Source organism: Alligator mississippiensis, chromosome 3, assembly GCF_030867095.1.
Source record: "Alligator mississippiensis isolate rAllMis1 chromosome 3, rAllMis1, whole genome shotgun sequence".
Lineage (NCBI taxonomy): Eukaryota > Metazoa > Chordata > Crocodylia > Alligatoridae > Alligator > Alligator mississippiensis.
This window is the reverse complement of record NC_081826.1, coordinates 254,102,313-254,129,547: the sequence shown is the minus strand read 5'-3', so window position 1 is coordinate 254,129,547 and position 27,235 is coordinate 254,102,313. Positions and strand designations below refer to the sequence as shown.

Genomic DNA, 27,235 nt, shown 5'->3' with positions numbered 1-27,235 from the left:
GGGAGAGCTTGTTAGTCTGAAGTTAGGCAATGATTTATCTGTTTTTTGTTGCATTTCTGAGTAAGCAATATCTCCAAATATGAAGCAACTAATAAGACTGTTCTAGTTGATGTCTATGATTTGTTTTGATTTGTTGTGAGATTGACTTTCTTCTGAGAAACTAATTGATTCCATCCATTTTTCAGGTTATACACAAACATGTAACAGTGGCACATAGCTGAGGTGGCCATATAGCTTGCCTTTTTAAGAAAGAGGGGAGAGTATGCACTTTAAACCCAGGCAATTTAATAAAAATTACATAATTTAATTACTTAATTTGTTATATTTTTTAATGAATTTCTCTTGCCTGTTGTGCAAAAGATCCTCATAAACAGAGGAAGCCAGTTAAGTAGTTGTACAGTAGAAATAGCAGTAGAATGAAATATAACAAAGCAGTCTATTATAAATGATATTAATCATATATTTTGCTTTTGTAGTTGGGAGTAAATTCAAATGTCCCTGTTCAGCATTCAGATGTTAATAATGGTGAAACAGCAAAGAAATGCTATGTAAAACCAAGTAGTAGACAGAATTCAGTTTCCAATGCAAAAGTTCCTAGAATGCTGAATGAGAAAAAATTAAAAGATGCAAGACTCATTCCAACAAAGAAATCAGTAACTGGTTCAACATGGACTCCATATATTGAAAAGAGTAAAAATAGCCAGAAATTCAGTAATCACGAGACAAATCTGTCTCTTCTAGATACATCTAAAGGAAAACCTAGTACAAACCACAAAACCCATGATTCTAACTTTGAGTGTAACACTAGGTTCACAGTTGCTAATTCTTCTTCCAAAAGAATAACTGCATCCTCTTTGCATCAGAATAGCAGTCCAGAGAATGTTTGTGAAGTTTCAGAAAAATCCAGCATGCACCAACAGGCAGAAGTGCAACAATGTCCTCACATTAGCGGTAGTATCAATGCTCACCCCCTTTCAGAAGAAAAGGAAAAGGCTTATAAAAAAAGCACATCTTCAGTAACAATAAAGGAACAGAGAATGAGTTTACAGTACACTGCATTGTCAGTCGCCGTAGAAGAAGTATCTGCAGAGCATTCTGAGACTGACTTAACAGAACCTGATTCTCACTCGGTATTTTCTATGTGCAAAGAAGATGGTGTGCCTCTTGTGAAAGCAAAGGAATGTTTCATGAATCATGATAATGAAGACCATTGTCTTAAGCATACTAAAGAGGACAGCATGATTGAAAAGAGTCTGGATACAGCCAAAAGAATACCCTCAGAACAAATTATTTATTCTAACAACTGTAGCCAACAAATTGAATTTGATACTGATAGAGAAAGAAATAATGAGGAGGAACAAAGTTTATATTCCTCCTTGCCTCTATCTGAACATATTTCTTCAGAGAGGAACCGGTTACAATCAGGAAACCTAACGCCTTTTTCTGCACAGAAAGCTGTAAACCTTGCTGAATCAGACTGTGCTTTCCTTTCTAAGCAGTATAGTGTGAATGAGAAACAAAAGATCTATAAACATCTTTCCCAAGATATAAATAACTGTTTTGGGCAAACACTTCAAAGAAATACAGAAACACTTTCAGTACATGAAAGTTTAGAGCCCACTAATGGAGGTAGTGTTTTTGAAATGCCTGACAATTATAGCAACAGTATGCCAAGTCATTTTGCTCATCAAATAGATGAGGAGATGGGGATGGTGTTAGGCTCAAAAATTAATGCAGGAAGATGTTACATAGAGAAAACGGGAGTTGTAAATAATTCAGAGAGTAACCCATCTACAGCTTTACAGCTAAATGAGAAAGTAGTAATGCAACTGAAAAGAAAAAGACAAGATCTTCAGGGGATCAATCAAGATACAGACTTGTGTTCCACTAGCAGTATGGCCAAGAATTCACTTCATCCTTGTGAGCTAACTCAAGAAACACAGCAGGAAATTTCCCAGAAATCAGGTACATTTTTATTTTTAAAAAATTCCTTTGGGAATTCTCCATAGGCTTTTACAGTCTATTATAGATCTCTGAGGCTGTAAGGGTGTGCAAAGCAGGCCCTATTCGGATTTGGCCTGAATCAGGGACAGTAATTCGATTCGTTGATTCAGATCCCTGTCTCTGATTCGATTCGGCTGAATCCAAATCTGAATATTCAATGCTGATTCAGAGAATCAGTGATTCGGGCATAGACACAGCTTTAAAAGTTTTTTCTACATACCTTGAGGTCCCAGCATGACTCATGAATGCTGTGATGCTGGGGCAGATGGAGCATCCCACAGGAGTATGGTGGGGCCCTCCACATGCTTGGTGGCGAGCCCGGAAGTGGACCGGAAGTACTTCTGGTCCACTTTCGGGTCTGCCAGGGAGTGCATGGGGGGGCCTCCTGCACCCCAGGCTCGGTGATTGGCTGTGGGGGGACCCCAGGTGCCCTCCCCAGATCCAGAAGGCACCAGTCACCAAACCAGGGGGGCACGGGGGCACCCCGCGTGCTCCTCGGTGGACCTGGAAGTAGACCGGAAGTGCTTCTGGTCCACTCCCAGGTCTGCTGCTGAGCACTCTGGGGAGCCCCCTGTGCTTCTGTAGGACACTCCAGGTGCCCCAGCGTCACAGCATTCATGAGCCTCTGCTACCTAGAGGTATGTAGAAAAAACATTTAAAGCTGTCTCTATGTCTGAATCTTCCCGAATCTCTCTGAATCAATTCGGAGGGTTCTGATTCTATTCAGAGAGATTAAAGGGTCCTTTGATTCAATTCAGATTTGGAGATTTGGCCACCGAGTCGGGTCAAATCTCTGCCAAATCGAATCAGGGTCAGAAGCTTTGCACAGCCCTAGTAAACAGACATCACATTTAACCCAGGATAAATTCTTTTGTCTTGTGATCCCTCAGATATACCGGTCCACTGTTCCACTTAAAGTTGTTGTGAAGTATGCAGGAGGAAATGTGTTAACATTTTTTTTTCTGGGACACAGCTCCCATAGCTGTGTGCATGTGTACCATTATTGCGCTTTTTCCTCAGACAAGCCAACCATGCTATATGCTCCTCTCTTGTGGAGAAGCAGGAATGCAGCTTGGAAGGGTGGCCTGCATAAATTACTGCTGTGCCTATTTTGGTGCAGGTTAAACCCTGGAACAATCATGCCCATGTCAAATGAGACGTCTATTTCCAGCCTTAGAGCAGCAGAGTATGTGCAATATGATAATAACATATACAAATGCCAAGTGCTTGAAATGCATTTCAAACATGTTACCAAGGATGCCAAACTAATGGCTCATGAGAGGCAAGGATTTTGGGGGGTGACATCTTTTATTGCAGCAACAGGCAAACTTTCTGGCACAAGGTATCCTCTCTTAGCAGCAGTGTAGGGATGCAGCTGAGTGCCTGGGACAAAGTGGAAGTGGCAACTTTTGGTTGCCCCTGCAATTATGAACACATGGCTGCAGGTAGCAGCCATTTTTTTGTACCTTCCTCCATCCAAGGCTAGGAACAGACATTACACATAAACCAGTTTAAGTGATCAAAAACTGTTTTAAACCTGTAACAGAACATAAGGTCAGCGCACATAAACCAGTTTCAAAATAGCTAAAATTGGTTTAAGACAAACCTGGTTGAATGTAGTATTGGATAGGCCTGTGTGAAATGGCTAATATTTGCTTTGGATTCGGATTCGGCTGATTCGGGGGGCAGTGATTCGATTCAGTGATTAAAATCAGTGTCCCGAATCAATTCGGCTGAATCTGATTCAGAGATTTGGCTGTTGCCGAATCTCCAAATCTCTGAATCACCCAGGCCCACCCCCTGCCCACTCTCCCAGCCCTAGCGCTAGCTGCTTTGCCTGCCCCATTCCCAGCACTTTGAAGAGAAAAAAAAAAGCCCTGGATCACTTGGTGCTGCTGGGTAGGGGGGTGATCTCCGCTGCCCTGTGCTGTGTGGGGGGGCTCTGCATGAGCCCCCTGACCCTCAGCCCCCCATTACTGCCCCACCCACCCGAGCTCTGGCCCTTTAAGAAAAAAAAACTGAGAAAAACCCCCTGCACTCACCATTCCTGCTGGGCGGGGTGCAATTCCCGATGCCCCCCACTGCCCTGTGCTGCATGGGGGGCTCTTCCACAAGCTCCCCAAAACTCTGAGGCCACTGCAGGAGTGGTGAGTCCCAGGGTTTTCTCGGGTTTTTTTTCTTAAAGGGCCAGAGCTGGGGCAGGTGGGGCAACCATGGGGGGAGTGAGGGGGGTTGGGGGCCTCATGCAGAGCCCCCCCATGAACTGTGGGACAGTGGGGGGAAGGGAGGGCAGCCAGGCTCGCCCTTCGCCTGGCAGCTCTGGTGAGTGGAGCTTTTATTTAAAGCACCGGGAGCTGTGCAGCTGGGCAGGGCAACCATGGGGGGCTGGGGGAGCAGGCAGGGGGCTGGGGGAGCAGGCAGGGGATAGGGCCTGCTAGGGGTCCCCCCATGGTTCCCTCCCCTTCCCCCCTTCAGTCCCCTTTCCTGTGCCCCTACATACCAGCTCCTAGTCCAGCTTCAGCTCCCTGCTGCAGCCAGCAGGGACTGCCTGAATCATCTAAGCTCTCTGAATCGTTTCCAATTCAGAGATTTGGCCACCAAATTGGTCCAAATCTCCTCTGAATCGAATCACCACCCGAAGCTTCACACAGCCCTAATATTGGACTTAACTGATTTGGGTCAAACTGGCTTACGTAATGTCTGTCCCAGATTTGTTCCTGGTTTAAGTTAAATCAGAGTTCCCCAGCATCCCAGATGCTTTGCAGCCCTGAGCTGGGCTGTCTTCTCCAGAGAACAGACCAGCCCCACCCCTTTGTTCCCTAGCCAGAGCTCTGACAGAGACTGCAGGCACAGCAGGGTTTGCCTGGCTCCCCCCTCCCCCCTCCTTGCTGCTTGCTGCTCAAGCAGGGATCCCCCTCTCCCTCTCATCTCCCACAGCATGAACCCCAGCCCCATGGACCCTAGGCATGTGGTATGCTAGCTAATCTGTGTGTGTGTATCTCCAATTTCATTGGGACAGGCAAACAGAACAGTGTCCGCTTAGGGCTTTTTGGAGCTAATCAACAGGTCAGCTGGTAATGTTTCTCCCTTCCTTCCTTGGAAAAAGCTGTTTTAGAAGAGCTTGAACTAATGAGAGAGGCTTTTGTTTTGGTGATGGCTGGATAAATGCTATGCTATCAGCCCCCTGCTGGCTCTCTTGCCTGTCAAGTTTGCAGACAGGATGAAGAAGCAGGAAGAGGGAGATTGAAAAGCTCAGTATCATCAACAGATGCATGTACTTCACACCCTCCCTTTGCCTCAGAGTGCTAGCCAGGTTCTGAGGTCTGGCAATACTCCTCTTGAACAGAGAATGGGGAAAAGCCTGAGACAGTGCAGGCAGGGTGGGGGTTTATACTCCTCCCTAATCAGAGTGTCTTGCCAGGGCCTGGCCACACCCCCCCTGCATCTCAGCACTGTGGAAGGGATGGGAAGGCTGCCCCCCCCCTCCAGCTCCTAGCCTGAGCCACTGCAGGCATGTGCTTGCATTTCCTCAGTCCAGAGTGAATGCCTGTGCAATTACAAACTGGTTCACCCTAGGCAGGCTAGACTAATCTGCAAAGATTGAATCAATTAATGTCTGTCCCTAGCCCAAGTTAATGCCCAGGACAGTTGTCTGTATTGCTCATCCCTGACCCTTAGTTCTAGTAAAGGAGGAGACACAGCTTGACTTAAGTAACAGATAGAACAAAGGCCTGTATAAAACTCCCTATGTAAATAGAAACAGTCTGCTTAGAGGAATGGGGAAGGGTTGTACAAGCCAATTTACTGAGCACTAGCTGTGTCTGCTCCTTTCCAGACCTGAGGAAGGCTAATCTAAGACCTCTCCCAGCTATACAGCTGGTCCAATAAAAGATATCACCTGAAAAAAATCTGAGCCTCCCACATTTTCTGGGCTATCATGACTGCAACATCATTTCAAAACAAATTGATTGTATCCTGGCCTCCATTACTTTTAACTATCAAACTATAACAGTGACACTGGTATTGATTACATTCTTTACAATGAAATTCTTGAACAATGTAGCTTTGCTAAAGCTGGAATAAAATCACCACTTTTTTTAGAGGAATATTTGAACTTTTGTTAATTCAGTCTTAGCCAAGAAGAGTACAGTGAAGACTGAATAAAATGTTTGTAATAGAAAAATACTTCCAGAACTTTAGATTATTCTACATCGCCTAGACATCATAAACACTTTATCATTAATTTTCAATATCAGTTAACAGACCTAATGTTTCAGAAATTCATAACTGGTGTACCACAGATATTCTGATATATATATATATATATATATATATATATATATATATTGTTCAACAAGCAGATGAGGGAATGGCTGTTGGAGTAGGTGGAGCACAAAATACTGGAAGATGCTGCACTGAAAAAAGTGAAGAAGAAAGAAATGCAATAAATCCAGAAGCAATCCAAAACAAAAGAATAAGATCTGACCTCAGGGGACCAACTGCATACAGATTTATGTTCCAATAATAGGAAAAATAAGAATTCACTTAATCCATCACAATTCAGTCAAGCAGCAGAACAGGACTCATCTAATAAATCAGGTGCATGGTTAATAATATTTTATAAAGATATGTTTAATGTCATACATACCTCTAGATTTTCTAATAAAGATATTTGGCATGAGATGCAAACCAAAATCTCTGGCCTGGAAGATTAAAAAATGTTCCCATATCTTTGGAAGATTTTTTTTTTACTGCAATGATAAAATCTGCTTACCTTGAACAAAAATAAAATCCAGCAAACATCTATAGCATCACTTCTTGATACTCTTCGCTTTCTGTCTCTGTTATTAGAGCTTCTGTTTAAGGCAAAGTGATATCTGTCCTTGAAGAGTTTGATGAATATTACAACTGTTGTGAACCTAAGTAAGGCCATAGACAATCTGGTCACTGCTAAAGCATTAGAAAAAGATGTAATTCTTTTGGAAGTGATCAAGGGTGGGGACCTGTGGTTCTTCCCCACCTATACAAGATTCTTACCCACTGCTGGACAGTAGGGACAGTACCACAAGATATGCAAGATGGTAGTTTAGTCACTATGTACAAAAATAAAAGCAACCACAGTGATTGCAAGAGCTATTGTGGTATTCATCATTAAGCCTTGTTGGAAAGATCATTGCCTGGGTGGTGCTCAGAAGACTTCAGATCTTTACTGACCATGTTTACTATGAGTCACAATGCAGCTTCAGAGGTCCACCATAGATATGATCTTCTTAATTTGAAAAATCTAAGAAAAATATAGGGGAAATATCAGCTTCATTGATGGAGCTTCATTCTCTCCAACATGCCCCTCCTGACTCAAGAGGCACCAGTCGCCCATGCATTTTGCAGAACTGTTTTCTATTATGAGTATGTGTTAGAGTGCAAAGCATAAATCTTTGACTGTCATAATCATGTCATTCTTATATGGCAAACACTCTGAATTTGAAACTGTTCATTAAGCATTATTTGTATAACCATATACTTCTGATATGGTGAGCCAGAGTGTGTGCAGTTGGCACTTGGAATTTTTGTAATATACTTTTTTCATTATAAATGTCAAAAATCACTTTACTTCATTGATCTTTACTGTGTCCCAATATGGCATGAAAAATACATCTCAAGAAAACTTGAAAATGGTTGACTACTGATACTTAGACACTTATGGATAGTTAATTATCAATATCAGATTTTGCTGGATGTCTACACCTGATGGTCTCTGGTTTGGCTGGAGGCATTGATGGCTTCAAAGATTGGGGCTAGACCTTTCCTCTGGCAGCAGAATCAGTGAAACCTGGGAAGGGATCAGGCTACATGAGTGATGCCACCTGGCTTGCTCTTCTCTTTAATCTACTTAATTACCTAATACAGCTGACTGTATTTATCATGCCTATCTTCTCTCCAACACAGTGGACTTCTTGATACTTTCTTTCTGTTCCTGATTTACCATTTGTTCCTAAATTACCACATGCAGTATCATCGTCAGAAGGTGAGGTAGAGTTCCACTTTATAGACTAACTAAATATACAGCATAAGCTTGCTTAAGCTTGAACTCACTTCATCAGTGCCATAAAGGACAAGCACAGAGTAGTGTATAAAATGTAGAGAGTATCATCTTCAGCTGTCTATCATCTATCACCCATTAGGCTCTGCCCATTCCCATTCTGCTTATACAGAACTAATCAGCAAACACCTAAGCTTGCTTTCTACAGTTTGACTTGGAAGGCTTACATGCTTCTGCTGATGCAAGTTGTTAACAGATCAAAGCTGACATACTGGAATGTTTGTTTAAAGTGTGGATATTAGGGCTGTGTGAAGCTTCAGGTGCTGATTCTATTCAGAGGAAATATGGCTCAATTCAGTGGCTGAAATACCAAATCTGAATTGAATCAGGAGACCAATTAAAAAGTCTGAATTGATTCAAAGCTCTCTGAATTGATTCGGAAAAGTTTCAGAGATCTTTGGGGATTCAGGCAGTACCTGCTTGCTGCTACAGGGGGTTGGACCCGGACTCCATGCTGGTAAATAGGGGGCAGGGGAGGAGGGGGCTGGGGGAGGGAAGAGAGAACCATGGGGGGACCCCTGCCAGGCCCCATCCCCATCCCCATCCCCTGCCTGCTCCCCCAGTCCCCCTGAGTGCCCCCAACCCCCGCCTACTGTCCCAGTCCCCACATGGCTCCCCTACCCAGCCCCAGCTCCTGGCTCTTAAAAAAAAAGAAGCCCTGAACTCACCAGCAGTTGCAGCAACTGTCGGGGCTTCTGGGGGCTCATGGCAAACCCCCCCCATGTAGTGGGGGGCAGCGGGGATTGCCCCCACCTGGCAGCAGCTGGTGAGTGCTGGGCTTTTTTTTTTCAAAGAGCCAGGAGGCTGGTGCCAGGCAGGACAGTCACTGACAGGGCTGGGAAAGCAGGCAGGGGATAGGGTCGATTTGGAGATTTGGTCGATTTGGCTGCAGCTGAATCTCCAAATCAGATTCGGCTGAATCAATTCGGGACAGTGATTCAAATCACTGAATCAAATCACTGTTCCCCGAATTGGCGAAATCTGAATCCGAAGCGAATACTAGCCACTTTGCACAGGCCTAGTGGATATCACCAACCTGTGTATTTTATTTTTAAATCTCCTTTTTATGTCTCATAATACAAAAAGGCCACACAGAAAAGATTAAACCCTCCCATTGGATGCAAGATTTGTCAAGTTCCAGTCTTTTCCTGCTTACAACGCACCCGGGGATGCAGTGCACAGGAACCATTGCTTTGAGATTCATATAATAGTTCCTCATTATACTGTTGCACATGTTTCTGAGTAGAAGGAAATAGACTGTTGTGTGTGAAAACTTCACTAGAAAACTTTGCAATTATTTGTGCTCATTTGCAGCCAATGTTGTTAATGGTCATTAGCTTAATGGGCTGTTGTTTTTTTCCCTAACTCTCTGAAGAGTCCCTGGAATGTCCTCCCACCAGGGGCCAAACAAAGAAACAATAGCCAAAGAGTAGCTGATTGCTTTGGGAGTTTAGAGCCAGATGCTTTAAAACTAAAATACAGTGCATTATCTTAAAGAAAAAATGAGGCCCAAATGAGAAAACTGTGCTGTAAAAGGAAATAAGTTCTACTATATGTTTCAGAATCTCAGTTTTCATTTTAAAATAAATACAGATGTGAACCAAGTACATCTGGTGCAGTGCTGTCTGCCTGCTCCCCCCTCCCCCAGTCACTGACTGGTTACTAGGGGGCATGTGCCCCCCCCGACTAAGACAGCACCAGTTGCCCATGATCTAGTTCAACTCCCTGCCTGAAGTAGGACCATCCCTATCCAAACCATCCCATACAACCATAATCTAAACTCTACATAAAACTACCATTAACAACATAGACCTGACACCCTAACTTGCCACAGGTAAGGCAGGCGAACCATGACAGCCAACGTCCATCTTCTATACCACGCCAGTATATGCTCAAGAGGTCCCAGGTAGAGGGTCACATACCTTTCTACAGAAGAAGGCAAAAATCCCACAGTCCATACCAATCTAACCATGGGGTAAATTTCCTTCCTGACCCCAAATATAGTGATCGGGCTGACCCTAAGCAGAGGTGCAAGGCACTCTAGCCTAGAACCTCTGGCTTTGCTCCTAGCAGGAGAATCGGCACACCCTAGTTGAAGCCCCTACCCCTGGCTGTAGCCAACGCCCAATGCCTCTGGGAAGGCTTAAAAACACCCTGATACATGTAGAACAATGGGGTGGGAATGGAAGCAACCAACAAAGCCCAGAAGCATTGGAAATACCCATTCTAGAAAATGGGCATAGCCACCATACATAGATCATCCCCGACCAGTGTCTGTCCAATTTCTTTGAACACCTCCAGTGTTGGAGAGGTCACAACTTCCCTAGGCAGTCTATTCTACTGTCCCAATATTCTAACAATGAAGAAGGTTTTCCAGATATCCAGTCTGAATATACTTTGCTGCAACTTCATACCATTGGTCTGCACCTTCCTGTCTGCAGCAAGCGAGAAAAGGTGCTTTCCATTTTCTTTATGGCAGCCCTTCAAGTATTTGAAGACTGCTATCATGTCCCCTCTTAAGTGCCTTTTCCACAAGCTGAGGCTGCCTAGCTCCTTTAGCCTCGCCTTGTATGGCTTGCTTTCCAAGCCCTTGATCATTTTTGTTGCCTGCCTCTGAACCCTCTCTAACTTCTCCACATCCTTTTTAAAATGTAGAGCCCAGAACTGCACACACTATCCAAAATGAGGCCTAAACAGTGCTGAGTAGAGAGGTACTATCACCTCCCATTGCTTGCACCTAATTCTTCTATTGATGCAACCCAAAAATTTGTATTGAAACTGTGATCTACCAAGACTCCCAAGTCATTTTCCAAAGAGCTGCCATCCAGTCCCTTATTTTGTATTTCTGTTTTTAATTATTCCTTCCAAGGTGTAGCACCTTGCATTTGTCCACATTGAACTTCATCCTGTTAGCTCTAGCCCAACTTTCCAATTTGTTGCAATCCTTCTGAATTGTGCTCACATCTTCTAAACTATTCACCGTCCTTCCCAGTCTCATGTTCTCCTCAAACTTGCTCAAGAAGTTTTCTGTGCACCCAAATCATTAATAAACACATTGAACAGCACTGGGCTGAGGACAGACCCCTGTGAGACTCCACTTGAAACCTTCTGGCATTTTGACACAGACTCATTAATAATTATCCTTTGCTCGTGGCTATTGAGTTATAGTTATCTTTTCACCCTATAGTAGTTTTATCTAATGCACATTTCTCCAATTTGTTTATGAGAAGGTCATGTGGGACCTTGTCAAAAGCCTTGCTGAAGTCCCGATACAGGATATCCACAGTATTATCTTCTCCCATCCAAGTAGATGTAGCAGGGCACTTGGGGTGCCTGCCACTTTAAGAGGTTAGGCAGCCTGTGGAGCCACTAGCAGGTGGATGTCAGGGCTAATTGTGGAGTCAGCTGACCCAGGGAGCCAGCAGGTGAGGCTAGGTCTGGCAGAGGGAGTCGCTTGATTGGAGGAGGGCTGGGCTTAGCCAGGGTATAAGCTCAGACTCTAAGAGTAGGGCTGGCAGTAACATCTGGAGAGCTGGTAAAGGAACACCATCCAGCAGGAAGGCTGCACCCTTGAATGCCATCAAGGAGAATCTTTTATTAGACCAACTGACTAGTTGGAAAAAGTTATTTGCAAGCTTTCGGGCATAAGCATCCTTCTTCAGGCATATGGAGTCTCTGCTGTTCTGAGATCTCCAAGGAATGAAAGAAGCTAAAATTCTGACAGGATGTTAGTGAGAGTGTAAATAGGTGGAAATTAGGAAAACAGAGGATAGAGAAGGGAAGGAAGAGGTGGGGAAAATGAGGGAAATAATGCCAAAGGTAAGTAAGGGAGACTCTATTGTAGTTGAGTTCTCCAAGGCAGAAAAGAAGCAGTTTGCAAAATAAGCTTGCAAATAATGTTTTTCCAAGTACTCAGGTGGTCTAGTAAAAGATATTACATCTACCCAAAGAAGCTTGTCTGCCTATGTCCTTAGACCAACATGGCTACAACCAAAAACCCAGCAAAGAGAATAACATCTGAAGCAGTCTAGAGGTTTGGGTAGGAACTAAGGGGGTGGATGAGGTTCTGGGGAACCCAGTGTAGGGTCTAGAGTCCTGAGAAGGGGGGTCAGTGCCTCTGGGCCTATTGAGGGGCCAGATGAACCCTGACAGAGTGTTTGAGTGTTTAGGAGACCTATTAAAGGGTCTGAGTGAACCCAGTGAGTGGGGCAGAGTGTGGAGACCTACTGAGGGGCCCAGAGGAGCCCAGAGAAGGAAGAGGCTGCATTAGGGAAGACCGGGGTGAGCCCGGAGAGAGTGGGGGATCTATGGAAGGGCCCGAGAGGATGGACCTACAGAGAAGAGAGGGCTGGCAGCTGGAGAACTGACCCTGGAAATGTCAACTGTCTTGTGCAGGGCCAGGGCCCAGGAGGAGCTGAAGGTTGAAATATACCACAGCAGAGACTGGCAGAGTTGGGAGAGCCTGGACTTCTTGACTGGCCTAAAGCAGGGCAAGGGCCTAGGAGAGGCTGAAGGTCCTTGTGTGGCCATAGTCAAGATGAAGAGGTCAAGGCATGTGCAGTCCAGGATGATGATGGCTGGTGCTAGGCCATTCAAGGAGGAGGGATCAAGGCAACAGGCCTGAGAGAGAGCCAGGACCAGAGATGGAGGGCCCAGATATGAGATGGAACTGGGGCCAGGGGCTAGAGGTTGCCAGCCCAAGGTGGGGACATCCAGGAGGTGCCCAGAGAGGGATGAGTAAGATTAGGAAGGCCTGAAGACCAGTCCTGGAACTGTACCATACTGGGGCTGGCTAATACAGTGGGGCTGCCTGTGACAAGGCAGTCTCTATGAAATGCTATGCATGGGCCACCCCAGGGAAAGGAAGGTATGGAGCATCAGAAAGCCTCAGCTCCCAGCCTTGTGGGTTACCCCATGGAGGGAGAAGGCTAGGGGAACACACCAGGACCATGGGGGGTTGAGACCCAGAGAGGGCTCAGGGAAGACCAGGGCCATGCAAGTCCAGAGGTCCAGAGAGGAGCCAAGGAAGAGCAGGACCATGTGGGTCTAGAGGCCCCGAGAAGGGCCAGGGAATAGTGTAGTGGGACAGAAGTGTTCAGTGACCTAGTGAGGGGGCTGGGAATAGTAAAGTGGGACCAGAAGGGTTCATCAGCCCAGTGATGGGCCAGGAATAGAGTGTAACCCAGTAAGGGGCTGGGAATAGTGTGGGACTGGATGGGTCCAAGGGCCCGGAGAACAGCTAGAGAAAGTGGAGGACCAAAAGTGTCCAGTATGAGAGACCAAAGGGGCTGGCAGCCCAGAGAAGGGCCAGGAGAGAGACTGAGGGGCTTGCTAGCCCAGGGAGGGGTTGTCTGAAACGGGAGAGGAGTCAAAGATGAGTAAGGGAGACTCTACAGTAATTCAAAGTAGAAAAGAGGCTGTCTGTAAAAAGGAAAATAGCTGGAAATTAGAAAGACAAAGGGCAGAAAAGTAGGGGAGGGGAGAAAGGTGGGGAAGAAAAGTGTAAGAGGTCAAGTCTGGCAGGTACCTGGTAAGTCATATGTCAGGCAGATTGTAATGTGGATTCAATCCATGGACTCAGTATAGACATTGGATTCCCACTCCTCCTCTTCCCTGCTCTACTTTCTGTTTTCCTAATTTCTACCTATTTACATTCTCACTGAAATCCTGTCACACTTTTAGCTTCTCTCATTCCTTGAAGTCTCAGAACAGCAGAGACTTCCTATGCCTGAAGAAGGGTAATTGCACCCAAAAGCTTGCTAAGAACTTTTTTCCAACTACTCAGTTGATCTAATAAAAGATATCACATCTACTCAAAAAACCTTGCCTACATAATTAAGAGTTGCACAGAATTACACTGGTAAATGTAACAGGAAATTTAGGATAGTAAATGAGATTGGAAATTTAGTTCAGTATTTCTAATGGGATGTTTTCCATGCTTCCTAATCAGTGTCCAATATTAGGCCTGTGCAAATAGGGAAGTATTCGATTTGGATTTGGATTTGGTTGATTCGGAGGACAGCGATTCAATCCAGAGATTCAGATCTTTGTTCCAAATTGATTTAGTTGAATTGGCTCTGGAAGATTCGGCGCCCATTCAGAGAGATTTAGAGATTCGGCCATAGAGTATAATGGGGAAACACTGAAATACCTATAACTTTGTCATTTTTTTGGCTGATTCAGATAAAGAATACAGGGATGGTAGCCCTTTCTGAGGGCATGAAGCCTGCCAATTTTCAAGGAGATAGGTGAGAGGTTTCTGGGAAACCACCTCAAGCTGCTGACAAGCAAAACTTGTGACATGAGTAACACTGTGTGTGTGTTAAGGCACGGGGTGAAAACTGCAGGCATGCTAGGCTCTGCTGCAGCCATGAAGCCTGCCAGCTTTCAAGGAGATAGGTGCAGGGGGTTCTGGGAAACTGAACCTTAGGTTGCTGACAAGCAAAACTCATGACGTGGGTGGGTGGCACTGTGTGCGTGTTAAGGTGGGCTCTCACTGGCACTGGGGCATCTACACGACATGGTAGTATGCCCCAATGAGTCCTCCTCCTCCCCTATGGTCTCATTCCGGTCCTCCACTTTACATGACATCAGGTATAAAATAACTTAGTGAGCAGTAGCACAGTAGCACCAGCAGCATCTCAGGCAGCCAAACTGTAACAGAGCCCTTCTTTCCCTTCCTGCAGGAGCTTCTTCTCCAGTGTGTGTGTTAAGGCACACCCTCACTGTGTGACTGTGTGTGTGTGTGTGTGTGTGTGTGTGTGTGTGTGTGTGTTAAGGTGCGCCATCACTGGTGCTGGGGCCTCTACACGACATGGTAGCGTGCCCCAGTGAGACCTCCTCCTCTGCTACAACCTCAGCCCAGTCCACCACTTTAAATAACAACAGGTAAGCACTGCAGTGCACTGCAGCACAGTAGCACCAGCACCAAACTGTTGCAGACTAGAGCTGTTTCTTCCTCTCCTGCAGGAACTTCTTCTCCAGCAGCTACCAGAGAACTCTCCCTGCCAGCCCCAGCCCTGGGGCTTGGATGTGCCCACTGCCCAGGGTCCTGCGTCCTTCCAGTCAGCTGACCAGGGACAGGTCCTAGGAGTCTTGGTCTAAGGACATGGCACTGGCAGATAAGGTTCTTTGGGTCAATCTGGTATCTTTTAGTAAACCAACTAAATAGTTAGAGAAAGCCAGGACAGTGAGTGGTTGTGTTTTGATTTTATGGAGAGGGGTTTTCCTTGATTGTCCGATGGGGCTAAGTGGCTTATGGTTACTGAAATGAGAATTTTTATAATAGAATTGAATGGAAGAAATAGAGATGTTGTGTTGGATATATAAATGATGTGTTACTTGTGCTGTGTGATGGGTTATGTTGTGTTTTTTATGTTTATGTTAAAAACAAACAAACGAATAGTTAGAGAAATATATCTTAGCAAACTTTCAGGTTGAAAAACCCTTTGTCAGGCTGAGGAAGCACCTGCAGTTTGTGTGTCTGTGTGCTGTTCCTGGATGGAAGGAATAGTAAAGAAGCCAGAGGCTGGCCTGGCACACAATGCAGGCAAAAAAGCCAGTTAGTGAAAATGGAAATGGAGGCGTCAGGGGGTGAGGGACAGGCTGGGGTGGGGGTGGGGGAGGGAAGAGGTATGTAGCAGCGCAGGTAAAAGTGCAGAGGTACCTATGGAGTCAGATGTCTGGCAGGTTGTAGTGTGTCAGAATTCCACTGTCTATATTGAATCCATGAGTTTCTGTACCTACTACGTAGGAGGCTGATGAAGTGAAGTTCATAGGCCTGGCTCTGAAAAGTGGTGCAGACGGAGTAAGGAGAGTGGCACTTACTCTGTCTGCAGGTGGAGCTTGAGTAACCCCAGCAGTGGGAGGTTCACCTTCAAGAACACCAGCTGCTCCAATGAATGAGGTTCCAGGCAGCTGCGGTGGGGTGTCACAACATCCCCAGCAATGCTGAACACCCTCTTGCTCAGAACACTGGTTGGGGGACAGGACGGGCGTTTGCAGGCAACCGTGGCCAGATCCTGCCACATCTGGCTGCAGCTTGCCCAGTAGGCCAAGAGGTCATAGTCCAGTGGCTCCAAGTCCTCAGTGAGATAGGTAGCCACTGAAGCCTTGGCACTACCTGCCCAAGGCTGGGGTCTGGTACGTCTGGATCCCAGCATTGAAGCCATACCCTTGGCCTACATTTGCAGCGACTGGCATGGAGGAGACTGGCTTGTGCTGGTGTTGATGCTGGGAGTGCTGGCACAGGAAAGTGGATCCCCCTCTTCCACATCCCCTCACCTCTGCCATTCTGTCTCCCTGACTCTCTTCACCACCACCTCTATCCACTGATCCAGGCTTTGGCTGCCGCATGTGCTCCCCTTCACCCTCGGGTCACACATGGCGGCCAGCACATGGACCGTACTGGATTGCAAGGGATCAAGCCGTTTCCTGATGCTCCTTCAGCTGCCTCACCAGTCCCTGCACGTCTGGTGACAGTGGCTTGCCCCAGCCAGGAACATTGATCCCCTGGAACTTCTCCATTTGGTTCTCAAGTTCCCTCACTACAGGGATCATCTGGCTAAGGAAGGCATTGCCAGCACTGAGGGTCTCAGTGGCCTTGAGGAAGAGCTTGAGGACCACCAAGATCTGGGAAATGGTATCCCACTCAGCTCTGTTAAGGGGGCGGCTGATCCCAATCTCCCCAAGGAAGGCCATCTCATGGATGGCCTTCTGTTGCTCCACCAGCTTTTCCAGTATCAGGTATGTGGAGTTCCACTGAGTCTCCACATCCTGCATGATTTTGTGTTGTGGGATGCTCAGCTCTGCCTGTTTTCCCCACAGCATCTTGCCCCACTTGATGCTCCAGTGGAAGTAGCATCTGTGTTAATTTGACTTCTTCTGTGTAGTTTTTAGTCTGTATGTAACTATAATAATATTTATAACTATATATAATCTCTTCTTCTTCTGTGAATGTCTGACTTCTCCTGTATTGTAATAATATCTCACTTCTTCTATGATGTATGTGTGTAAATGTGTGTAATGTGTGCTTCCCTGCACAGTGATGGATCACACTGCCAGGGACAACACAGCCTTCTTTTTTAAAAGTTTTGGGAAAAAAAACCCAAGAAGAAATATAAATGGAAAGAAATGGATTGGATAGGGATAAGTAGAGGGATTCTAGTTAGTAAGCTAAGCTATATCCAGTCCTTCCCAAAAGCAAGAAGTAGCAGGAGACTGACTAGGAAGCCAAGCCAGTCCAGTACCTTTCAGATGCTGTTCCTCAGACAGAAACAGCTCACAAAAGGCACAGAAAGCCTGCAGACAGAGGCTTATATGCTGTTTCTGTCCCTCCCCCAGAGCACTGTGATTGGAAGGGGACTTAGGGAGAGATCACAGTCACAGGCCAGCTAGAGATGTCAGTTCTTCCCTCCACTCTGCTCCCCCTCCCTCTCTCAGTTTCTGTTCCCCTGAAAGACCACCTCCAAATCTCCGAATCTTTTATGAATCAATTCAGAGGCTCTGAGTTGATTTGGAAGCTTTTTTGCTTCTCCCAATTCAATTCGAATTCAGAGATTCGGCCTCCAAACCAGGCTGAATCTTCTCCAAATCTAATCACGGACCAAAGCTTCACGCAGCCCTATCCAATATGTCCCAATATGTCTTTAGAATCCTCAGTATCTAACAAAGAGGAGGCAGTATCTGTACCTGGTTGAAATTCCCATACAACAGCACCTTGGCTAAACAAAAGAAACGAGAAAGGGGAAAGTTGCCTACGTCTGGCTGCTGTGAAAGGAGATTTCTCCTTAGTGAAAGCTCTTATGGCATCTGGAATATGTATAAATCAATGGGATTACACGTTTGGATATTTTTAGATAACTGCTTTTGTAATAGTACTCAGTATTTTATTGCAAAAACAGAGACATTTTTTAAACTCTTGAAATAATAGAACTAATAATAATAATAGAATTATTATTGTTATTTTACTGAACAAGGTTAGGAACAAAAACTGCTTGCATATGTCATCCTTATCTTGAAATACTGTATGCGTACATTAAAAATGATACACATCAGCACATCAAAGACAATTTTATATCATCAGCGACTTGGACAAGGGAGTGAAATGTACTCTGTCCAAGTTTGCAGATGACACAAAGCTATGGGGAGAAGTGGACACGCCAGAGGGCAGGGAACAGCTGCAAGCAGACCTGGACAGGTTAGACAAGCGGGCAGAAAACAACAGAATGCAGTTCAACAAGGAGAAATGCAAAGTGCTGCACCTAGGGAGGAAAAATGTCCAGCACACCTACAGCCTAGGGAATGACCTGCTGGGTGGCATGGAAGTGGAAAGAGATCTTGGAGTCCTAGTGGACTCCAAGATGAACATGAGTCGGCAGTGTGACGAAGCCATCAGAAAAGCCAATGGCACTTTATCGTGCATCAGCAGATGCATGGTGAATAGGTCCAAGGAGGTGATACTTCCCCTCTATAGGGCGCTGGTCAGACTGCAGTTGGAGTACTGCGTGCAATTCTGGGCGCCGCAATTCAAGAGGGATGCAGATAACCTGGAGAGGGTCCAGAGAAGGGCCACTCGTATGGTTAAGGGCCTGCAGACCAAGCCCTACAAGGAGAGACTAGAGAAACTGAACCTTTTCAGCCTCCACAAGGGAAGGTTGAGAGGCGACCTTGTGGCTGCCTATAAGTTCATCACGGGGGCACAGAAGGGAATTGGTGAGTATTTATTCACCAAGGCGCCCCCGGGGGTTACAAGAAATAATGGCCACAAGCTAGCAGAGAGCAGATTTAGATTGGACATTAGGAAGAACTTCTTCACAGTTAGAGTGGCCAAGGTCTGGAACGGGCTCCCAAGGGAGGTGGTGCTCTCCCCTACCCTGGGGGTCTTCAAGAGGATGTTAGATAAGCATCTAGCTGGGGTCATCTAGACCCAGCACTCTTTCCTGCCTATGCAGGGGGTTGGACTCGATGATCTATTGAGGTCCCTTCCGACCCTAACATCTATGAATCTATGTACATATACTCACATCTATTAATGTATATTTGGAGTACACTTGCACACACACTCACACTCCCATCATATGCTGTGGTGAGAATGATATAGTAAATTGCTGAAGTTCATGATAACATGCAGCCAGGCAAGGCATGACATTTATCATATATTTTCAACTGCTTCACCTTCACTTTGCCCACGTGGCTTGTAACTAAAACATTAGTTATCCATGATATGTCTAAATGCAGTGTTAAAGCTTTTGAGTCACTTCAGACATCCTTCATTTTAGAAAAGTGAAATGACAAAGTAAATATTTCTTTCTTTTCTTCTTGAATACAGAATTTTTTGTTAAATTACAAAGACATGAGCCCTAGGATGGATAGAAATTAATTCTGGACCCATGGCAGGTTTAAAATGGGATATATTACTGGTATTGTTTTCGTCTTCTGATATATTTCTAATCTACTAGTCCTGTGCTATTATAACTTCTGAAAATAAAATAACCCAATAGAACCTTTATTTGGCCAGTATTAGACTATTTTTTCCATAGATAATTTAATGATAACAGGGAAGAATTTGGCTTAGCATTTCAAGGCAGTTCTTTCAGATTTATCAAAAGCAAAGTAGTCTGACAGTTACCAGACTGAACAGGGACAAGTGTATAATTGTTATTTAGCGGCCTGTGTTGATATATAGACATCAGAAGCATGATCCTACTCTCACCTTGGCTTTATTAGGTTGGACAGCAATTCATGAAGCTTCCAAGAAAGGATTTACTGAGGTGATTTTAGAGTTACTAAAAGCTGGTGCTGATGTTAATAGCAAAGGCCCAGATGGAATTTTGCCAATACATGATGCTGTTTCTGGCAACTATTTCAAGGTACAGTTCCCTTAAGTTAGCTTTTCTGATTCTGGTTTTCAGTTACGAGAATGAAAATACTATGATTTTGAATGCAAACCATAGTAATGGTTTAAGTAATACCATCCAAAATTATTAATAGCATTTTTAAAGACATACATAGACTTACATTTAAGAAAACAAACTAACCTGTTGGAACTGGAGTTCAGTATTTTTATGCAAAAACACTGAGAATTAAAGGCGTATAAATAATTCATTTTTCAGTTCAGTCTCCCCTCTTCCACTTCCTCAAATTCTTGGGGTTTTCTCGCTGAAACTCCCTGCAATGAGTTTGGGTTGAATGAAACATTTAGTTTCCAGATGTTGTTATTAAAATTAGCTGAGTTCACTGTTAGCTTAATGTCATTTGAAAATGAAAAATCAAAACATTTTGTTTTGAAAATGCTGAAACAAAATGATTTGACATTTCCATTTTTTTTCTTTTCTTTTCCCAGGCAATACTAGTTGCCAAGTTTGACCCCAATTCACAGCTGATTTTTATCACCCCAAAACTGTACAGTATTTCTCAGCAAATATTTATCTGAAAAAAGTGTGCCCAACAGTAATGGCAATAATGTCATCTAAATCAGAGCAGAGAGCTGCATTCCTTCTATTGTTTTATGCACTATTGAAAGTAATTTTAAGAATCAAGTTCTTGTCTAGGCTTGGCATGCATATGTCCCATTGAAATAAGTGGGAATTGAAAGCATGTATTTGAGAACAAAATTTTGTCCTGAGAAGGTTCAGAACCTTGTAGATCTGAAAGTCGGGTCAATAAATGAAGAAATAATTGGTCTGCCTTTTTCCCCCTTACACCAGAGTACATTCCACTGAGGTGAATGGGTTTATACCGGTCTAAAAAAGATGTAAATCAATATAGAATCAGTCCCAATGTTTTTAAAATACTTTTATTTATCATTTTGAAGCTTATTACGTTCCTTCCTCAATTATTATTGATCATAAGGTCAGCTTTATACATTCATGTTAAAAATATTTTAATTCATCCTGAAAGAAATTTTTTAATTAAACTATGTACAAGATTGTGCCATCACCTCAGTAATAAGACAAAGGGAAAGCATTTTAGAAATTCTTAAGTTGGGTAGAATGGAGATGCATCAAGCAGCAGACACCTGGCAGTTGGCTGCAGCTGGTTGTTTAAAAAGGCCAGTAATCAGAAAATAATTCTGGGCAAGATTCTTATGAAAAGGTAACACTACAGAGGGATGTTTTACTTGTGGTCAGGTAAGTGTGTCTTACTTCTGCAGTTTGGTGGCTTTTTTGGGGGTTTTTGCCACATTTGCTTTGGTTCAGCAGCAGAATATATTAGCAAGGTAATAAAGGAGAATTATTACTATAGAAAAACAACGTGCTCTATCATTTTTTCCTTACATTAAAAGTTGCTGAAGGACTGGAGACCCTTAATTTAAATTTCCAGAATTTGTGAGACAGCCTGCCATCAGTGAGGGAGGGAAGGGGAAGGAGTGAATAAATATGATTTTCAGAACAGTAGCTTATCAATTATATGGTCTCCTTGAGGAAATCCCATCGACCCATGATATCTGACATCCCCACTGAGTTCTGCAATACTATGGTATCCCTGTGCCAATAATGACAAGTTTTCCTTACCAGATTTATTTCACCCCAAAGCTCCATTTGAAAGGATCTAAAGGTACAAACCAGTAGGCTTCACCATAGGCGATTGGTAGGCGGGTCATGTGCCCCCCCCCCCCCCCCCCGACAGGGCCATCCCGGCCACTGCTGCTGCCAGCATTTGTGGGTGCTTGCCAGCTCCATCCCCACTGCCGATGCTGCCAACACCGCCAGCAGCATCTGTGGGTGCCCCCCCAGACTCATGACTCTAGTCGCCCATGGGCTTCACAAATTAGTGCTGACCATATTAGTATTGCTTTAAATAAGAAAATCTGTATGCGTGTATGTGTGTATATGTGTATATATATGTGTGTGTGTGTATACATACACACACATATATACATACACATGTATGTGTGTGTGTATATATGCCATAGGGTAAAAGCCTATAGCAAATCGCTGTATATTGGAAGTATAAAGGCCCAGCCAGATATTTTCCAAGCAAAAGTCTGTACCATGACTTCTTTGGACTGGAAAATGGGAAAAAGAGGCTGGATAGACCCAAAGGGTGCTTGTGCAAGTGCTCCAATGCATTCTGATTAGAAGGCATCAGAGCAGACTCAATTAATGAAGTCTGCTGGAGCGTTCTAACCAGAACTCTTCAACATACTGCAGTGTCTCGTGTATTCACCATTCCCCACCAAAATGGTGGGGGTGGCCCTTTAATTAAAGTGCCCCCACTGCCATTTTGAAATGTGGGACATTGAATACACAAGACACTGAGGGCATTTTAATTAGAGCAGCTCCCAAGAACTGCTCTAGTTAAAATGCCCCACTTACCCCTCCACTGCGGAGCATGTGTATAGGCACCCAAACATACTTGTACCCTGTGTAGCTAATCCAAAAATCAGGTTTTCCATCCCTTTCTTCTTGTCGGGCAGGAAAATAAAACATGAAAGAGGCCATTGCGCTGGACTGGAACTGAATGTCAATAGGGCCTTGAAAAGAGGGTCACTATAATTCATCCATTTTTTGGCAACCAATAAAGGAAGTTGTTACCATAACACCAGCACAAGAGCTTTTGATTTCATTAAAAGTGCACATAAATAGATGTTTATTCTACCTGCTGCCCTCTAAAAGCACTCTAAATATTTATCAAGATTCAAAATATTTCTATGAGAAACATGTTAAAGTTGGTTTAAGATTTAAGTGGGGAATTAAGGAGAGTCATTCTGAAAATGCTTTAGCAATACAGGTCCTTCCATTGAAGTAATTATACACAGGCCTAACTGTAAACCATTGAGTAGTTCTGCTGACTTCAGTGTAATTAGTGCTTTCCTAAAAATTAATGGTATGTCCAACTAGGGTAAGATGGGGACCAAAGCCAGCATTATATGTAAGTGATAATAATAACAACAATGGCAAAACTCACAAACAAGTTGAAACACTACTTGTTTTCTGGACTTCGTTATTCTAATCTAAATGGGTGGCATGACATTAATCATATTTTGTTAATGTGGAACTGCTTTAGGATACACTGTGGCACATATTAACAATATGAAAAAAATATGCTTAAAAAACAGTTGTAAATTGTTTATATATTTAATCAACAAGAATTAAGGATATAAGACTTTAAAACTAAGTAGACATGTGCTAGTGATAGTTGCTTGGGTCTTTCTCTTTCTCTTCATATTTTGCTTTATCTTGTTTAGGGTTGGGTATTTGACTAGTCCAGGGGTGGACAATTATTTCGGAAGTAGGGCCACTTACTGAGTTTTGGCAAGGTGTCGAGGGCTGCATGCATAGCCCAACCCCGTGACAGGTGCCCCACCCCTTGGTCACCATCTTGGGACCAGAAGTCCCGCCCTCTAACCCGTGACCTTTGCCCCCAGAAGTACTCCTTTCAGCAAGGGGTTTTGCCATCTCGGAACCAGAAAAATACCAAATTATATTAGAAAAAGTGAATATCTAAAACATTCATTAATTTGATTAAAAAAAATATTTTTGTCCTCATTTACATGTGTTTGTGTAATATATACATAAAGGTGATTGCACAATAGCTAAAAATGAAGTCTTACACTTGTATGTTGTGGGGGGGTATAGGTTTGTGGGTGGCTGTGTGTGTGTGTGAGTATGTGGGGTGTGGATGGGTATGGGGTTTGTGGGGGATTGTGTGTAGGGGAGGGTGGCGGGTGTGTGAGGGGTGTGGATGTGGGGGTCTGCGTGTGTGGTAGGGTGAGGGGGGTGTGGGTGCTTGTGTATCATGCGGTGTGTGTGTGGAACTCACCCTACAAACACACACACATGCTCTTGCTACCCCTGCCTACACACACACACACTCTCCCCCTGCCTACACACACACACACACACACACACACACACACTAACCCTGCCTACACACTCATGCGCATACTGCCCCTGCCTACACACACACACACTGTCCACCTCTGCCTACACACACACACTGCCCCTGCCTGCACACACAGACACACACAAGCACATACATACACACTGCCCTGCCTGCATTCACACATACATACACACACAGAGCCCCTGCCTACACACACACACTCTCTGGCCCTGTCTGCATGCACACACGCACCCCCGTACTGGTTGGGCCCCATGCCCCTTGATCCAGCCAGGCAGCCAGAAGCCACGTGGTGCTGGAGCAGGGCAGGGGCAGGAAGCAGTGAAATGGCTGGGAGTGGGGTGGGGCTGGGCTTCTACTTCCAGCTGCTGGCTCCCCCTGGGTTCCTCTGCCCCTGGCTCCCATCATCTTTGGCAGGCAGCCAGGAGCAGATAAATATTTTCTAAATTTTTTAGGGGTCCTGTGGGCCAGATAGAATGGCCTGGCAGACTGGATGCAGCCCTTGGGCCATATTTTGCCCACCCCTGGACTAGTCAAATAAACTTTCGTAGATTGGCAGGTGAAATATCTGTCAAAAATTGTAAAAAAATGCCAATAGGTCCGAATTATATACAGAAAAAACACAAATTTTCCATTAAGAAATGTTAGAAAGCAATAAAAAAATCCTATTTCTGTCAAGAAAACTACCAAAAATGTAAGGTTTTTTTGTTGTAAAATTGCTCTAATCTTTGACTAGTCAAAAATATGCAGTCCATTGACTGGTCAGTAGACAATATTTGACTGGTCAATTACCCAGTTTGCCAACCCTAGTATTGTTAAACGGTTAACTCATCACAGCAAGAAGTGCACCCTCATTCTTTATCTGTGTATCATCTACCACATTTTAGGAGAACTATAATGCTAATGATAATAATAAATTACTATATTATAGGCAGTCAGCATTCTACTACAACATGGAGCGAACCCTAATGAGAAAGACAGTGATGGGAACACTGCTTTGGATAAAGCCTGTAGTGATAAAATGAAGGAACTGCTTAAATCTTATGGTGCTGCTGACACTGGCGTTGCTGAGAAAGTAACTGAGGTTACTGGTATGTTGTCTGTTTCATAAGGTTATGTTGCAGATTTATATTCTAGTCTTGAGGAAACAAATGTACCTCAAAATACTGCAGGTTTCCATGCAGGTTTGCAGATGCTGATTTTTCATATCAGGGACAGACTTTCTTTCTTCCTAGCTGTAGAAATTCTTTGGTGATTATTTATTTATAATAAAAATATAAAATATATTAAATTAATCTTTTATTGTTAGAGTTAGTGGAGTTTCTCAACAGATGTATCTGTCTCCTTCAAATTTATTGTTCATCCATATTCTCTCCTCACATAAGCCTTGTAGTTTTAGTAGACAATATAGGAATATTTTAGACTTAATACAGTCTCCATAATAGAAATTGATTTAATCTTTTTTACATATAGAAGATTTTTTCTTTACACTGTGGTCTGCTTTATTTCTTTGTAATCTGTATAATTGACCATTAGACATTATTGTTATTTTATATACATTTCATATTTTTAAAATGATATTTGTGTTTTATTAATTGTGGGGGGAAAGATATACCTCCTTCTAGATCAAGAAGATCACCACAGAGTTATGATTGCTGTAACATGCCTGATGAACCTTTGATTTTGCACCGTGATAAGGCTAGAGAGAAACATGATATGGTAAGTGTAGCAGGATGAGGTTGGGTGTCAAATTAGCACACTACTCTGATCCTTCATTCCTGCCTACGTGGTCCCTGGGTCCTTCTCCACTCATTTGCCATGCCTTTGCTGTTTCTAAAAAATGCTGGAAGGCTGCCCAGGACCCCAGGTGACTTACTGGTCTAGGTCCCACCACTCTTTTTTTCTTAACACTCAGTGCCTTAGGCTAGGGACAGACATTACACATAAACCGGTTTAAGTGATCAGAAACTGGCTTAAACCTGTGACAGAACAGATGTTCAGTGCACATAAACCAGGTTGAAAATGGCTGAAACTGGTTTGCGATAAACCTGGTTGAATGTAGTATCAGACTTAACCGATTTGGCTCAAACTGGTCTATGCAATGTCTGTCCCAGACCCTTTGTTGGTTTAAGATAAATCAGACACCCCTAGCATCCCAGCATGCTCTCTTGGCTGGGTGGGGCTCTCCCTGGCTGGAACTCCAACAGAAACTTGCAGGCACAGCAGGATCTGCTTGGCTTCTTCCTGCCCTATCCCCCCTTCCCCCACTAGCCACTGCTCAAGTTGGAAATCCCCCCTCCCTCCTTCCCTCCCTCCCTCCCATCTCCCACAGCAGGGACCCCAGCCCATGGACCCTAGGCATATGATATGCTAGCTAATGCAGATGTGTGTGTGTCTCCAGTTTCACTGGGACAGGCAGACAGAACAGTGACTGCTTAGGGCTGTGCCTGAATTTCCTCAGTCCAGAGAGAATGTCTGTCTGGTTACAAAGCAGTTCAGTCTAGCCAGGTTAAACTAACCTTCAAAAACTGAATCAATTCAGGCTCAGGCTTTTTGAATGTCTGTCCCTAGCCTTAAAGGCTGTATTCATAGCTTCCAACTGCCCCTGCAGCCACATGCATGCCTCGCAGTTGCCAATAATTGGTTATTTCAATGGGCTTTTGGCCCCAAGTCCAATCTCTTGGTTCTTCAGACCCTTATCTCTTCAGGTCTTGTCCCTTTTGGGTGCTGGGCCCCATCCCTGAATCCCTGGCCCTGGCTCCTGCCTCCTCTAGCCATTTTTGCAGCTTGGGCCTGCCCTGGCAAGCTCAAACCTCTTCATGCTTCTCTGGCACAACTGGGACCTCCAAATCTCCCCTTGCTAGTCTCTTCCTGGTCCTCCAGTGAGAAAACAAAATGAAATAAGACCCCACTTTAATACAACATACCTCACCTTGGGACACAAAGGAAAAAAGGATCTGCTGTCTCTAACTCATTCTGTGCTGGGTCAGGCAAATGAAGCCTGCTCCAGTAATCCACCCCTGAGCTTCATATTGCTCTGCTCCTGGAAATCCAATTCCCTCAGCACACCATCTCTTTCCCTCTCCTCGGGAGAGGGCTCAGTTCCTCCACAGAGATTTCTCTTGTGACTGTGCACTGTTTTGCTTTCTGATCATCTGCCACCTCCTCTGCTTTGAAGCAAGCCCTTATCTCACTCTTCCCATTATCACCTGCAGACCATTACTCCCTGGCCCCCAGGTGTTAGTTTTTCTGATTATGGACTAATTGGTGGCTCCTTTCTTCCAC

General features: G+C 44.3%; 1 protein-coding gene across 1 annotated transcript in view; it reads left to right on the top strand.

Annotated features, from left to right (window-relative positions):
* ANKRD31 (ankyrin repeat domain 31) overlaps positions 1 to 27,235 on the top strand; it is a 164,489-nt gene that overhangs the window by 87,505 nt on the left and 49,749 nt on the right. The window contains exons 15-18 of the mRNA XM_059723549.1: positions 477 to 1,965; positions 19,832 to 19,974; positions 24,882 to 25,041; positions 25,560 to 25,669. Of these exons, the coding sequence (XP_059579532.1) occupies positions 477 to 1,965; positions 19,832 to 19,974; positions 24,882 to 25,041; positions 25,560 to 25,669 (1,902 nt within the window). The remainder of the gene's footprint in view (positions 1 to 476; positions 1,966 to 19,831; positions 19,975 to 24,881; positions 25,042 to 25,559; positions 25,670 to 27,235) is intronic.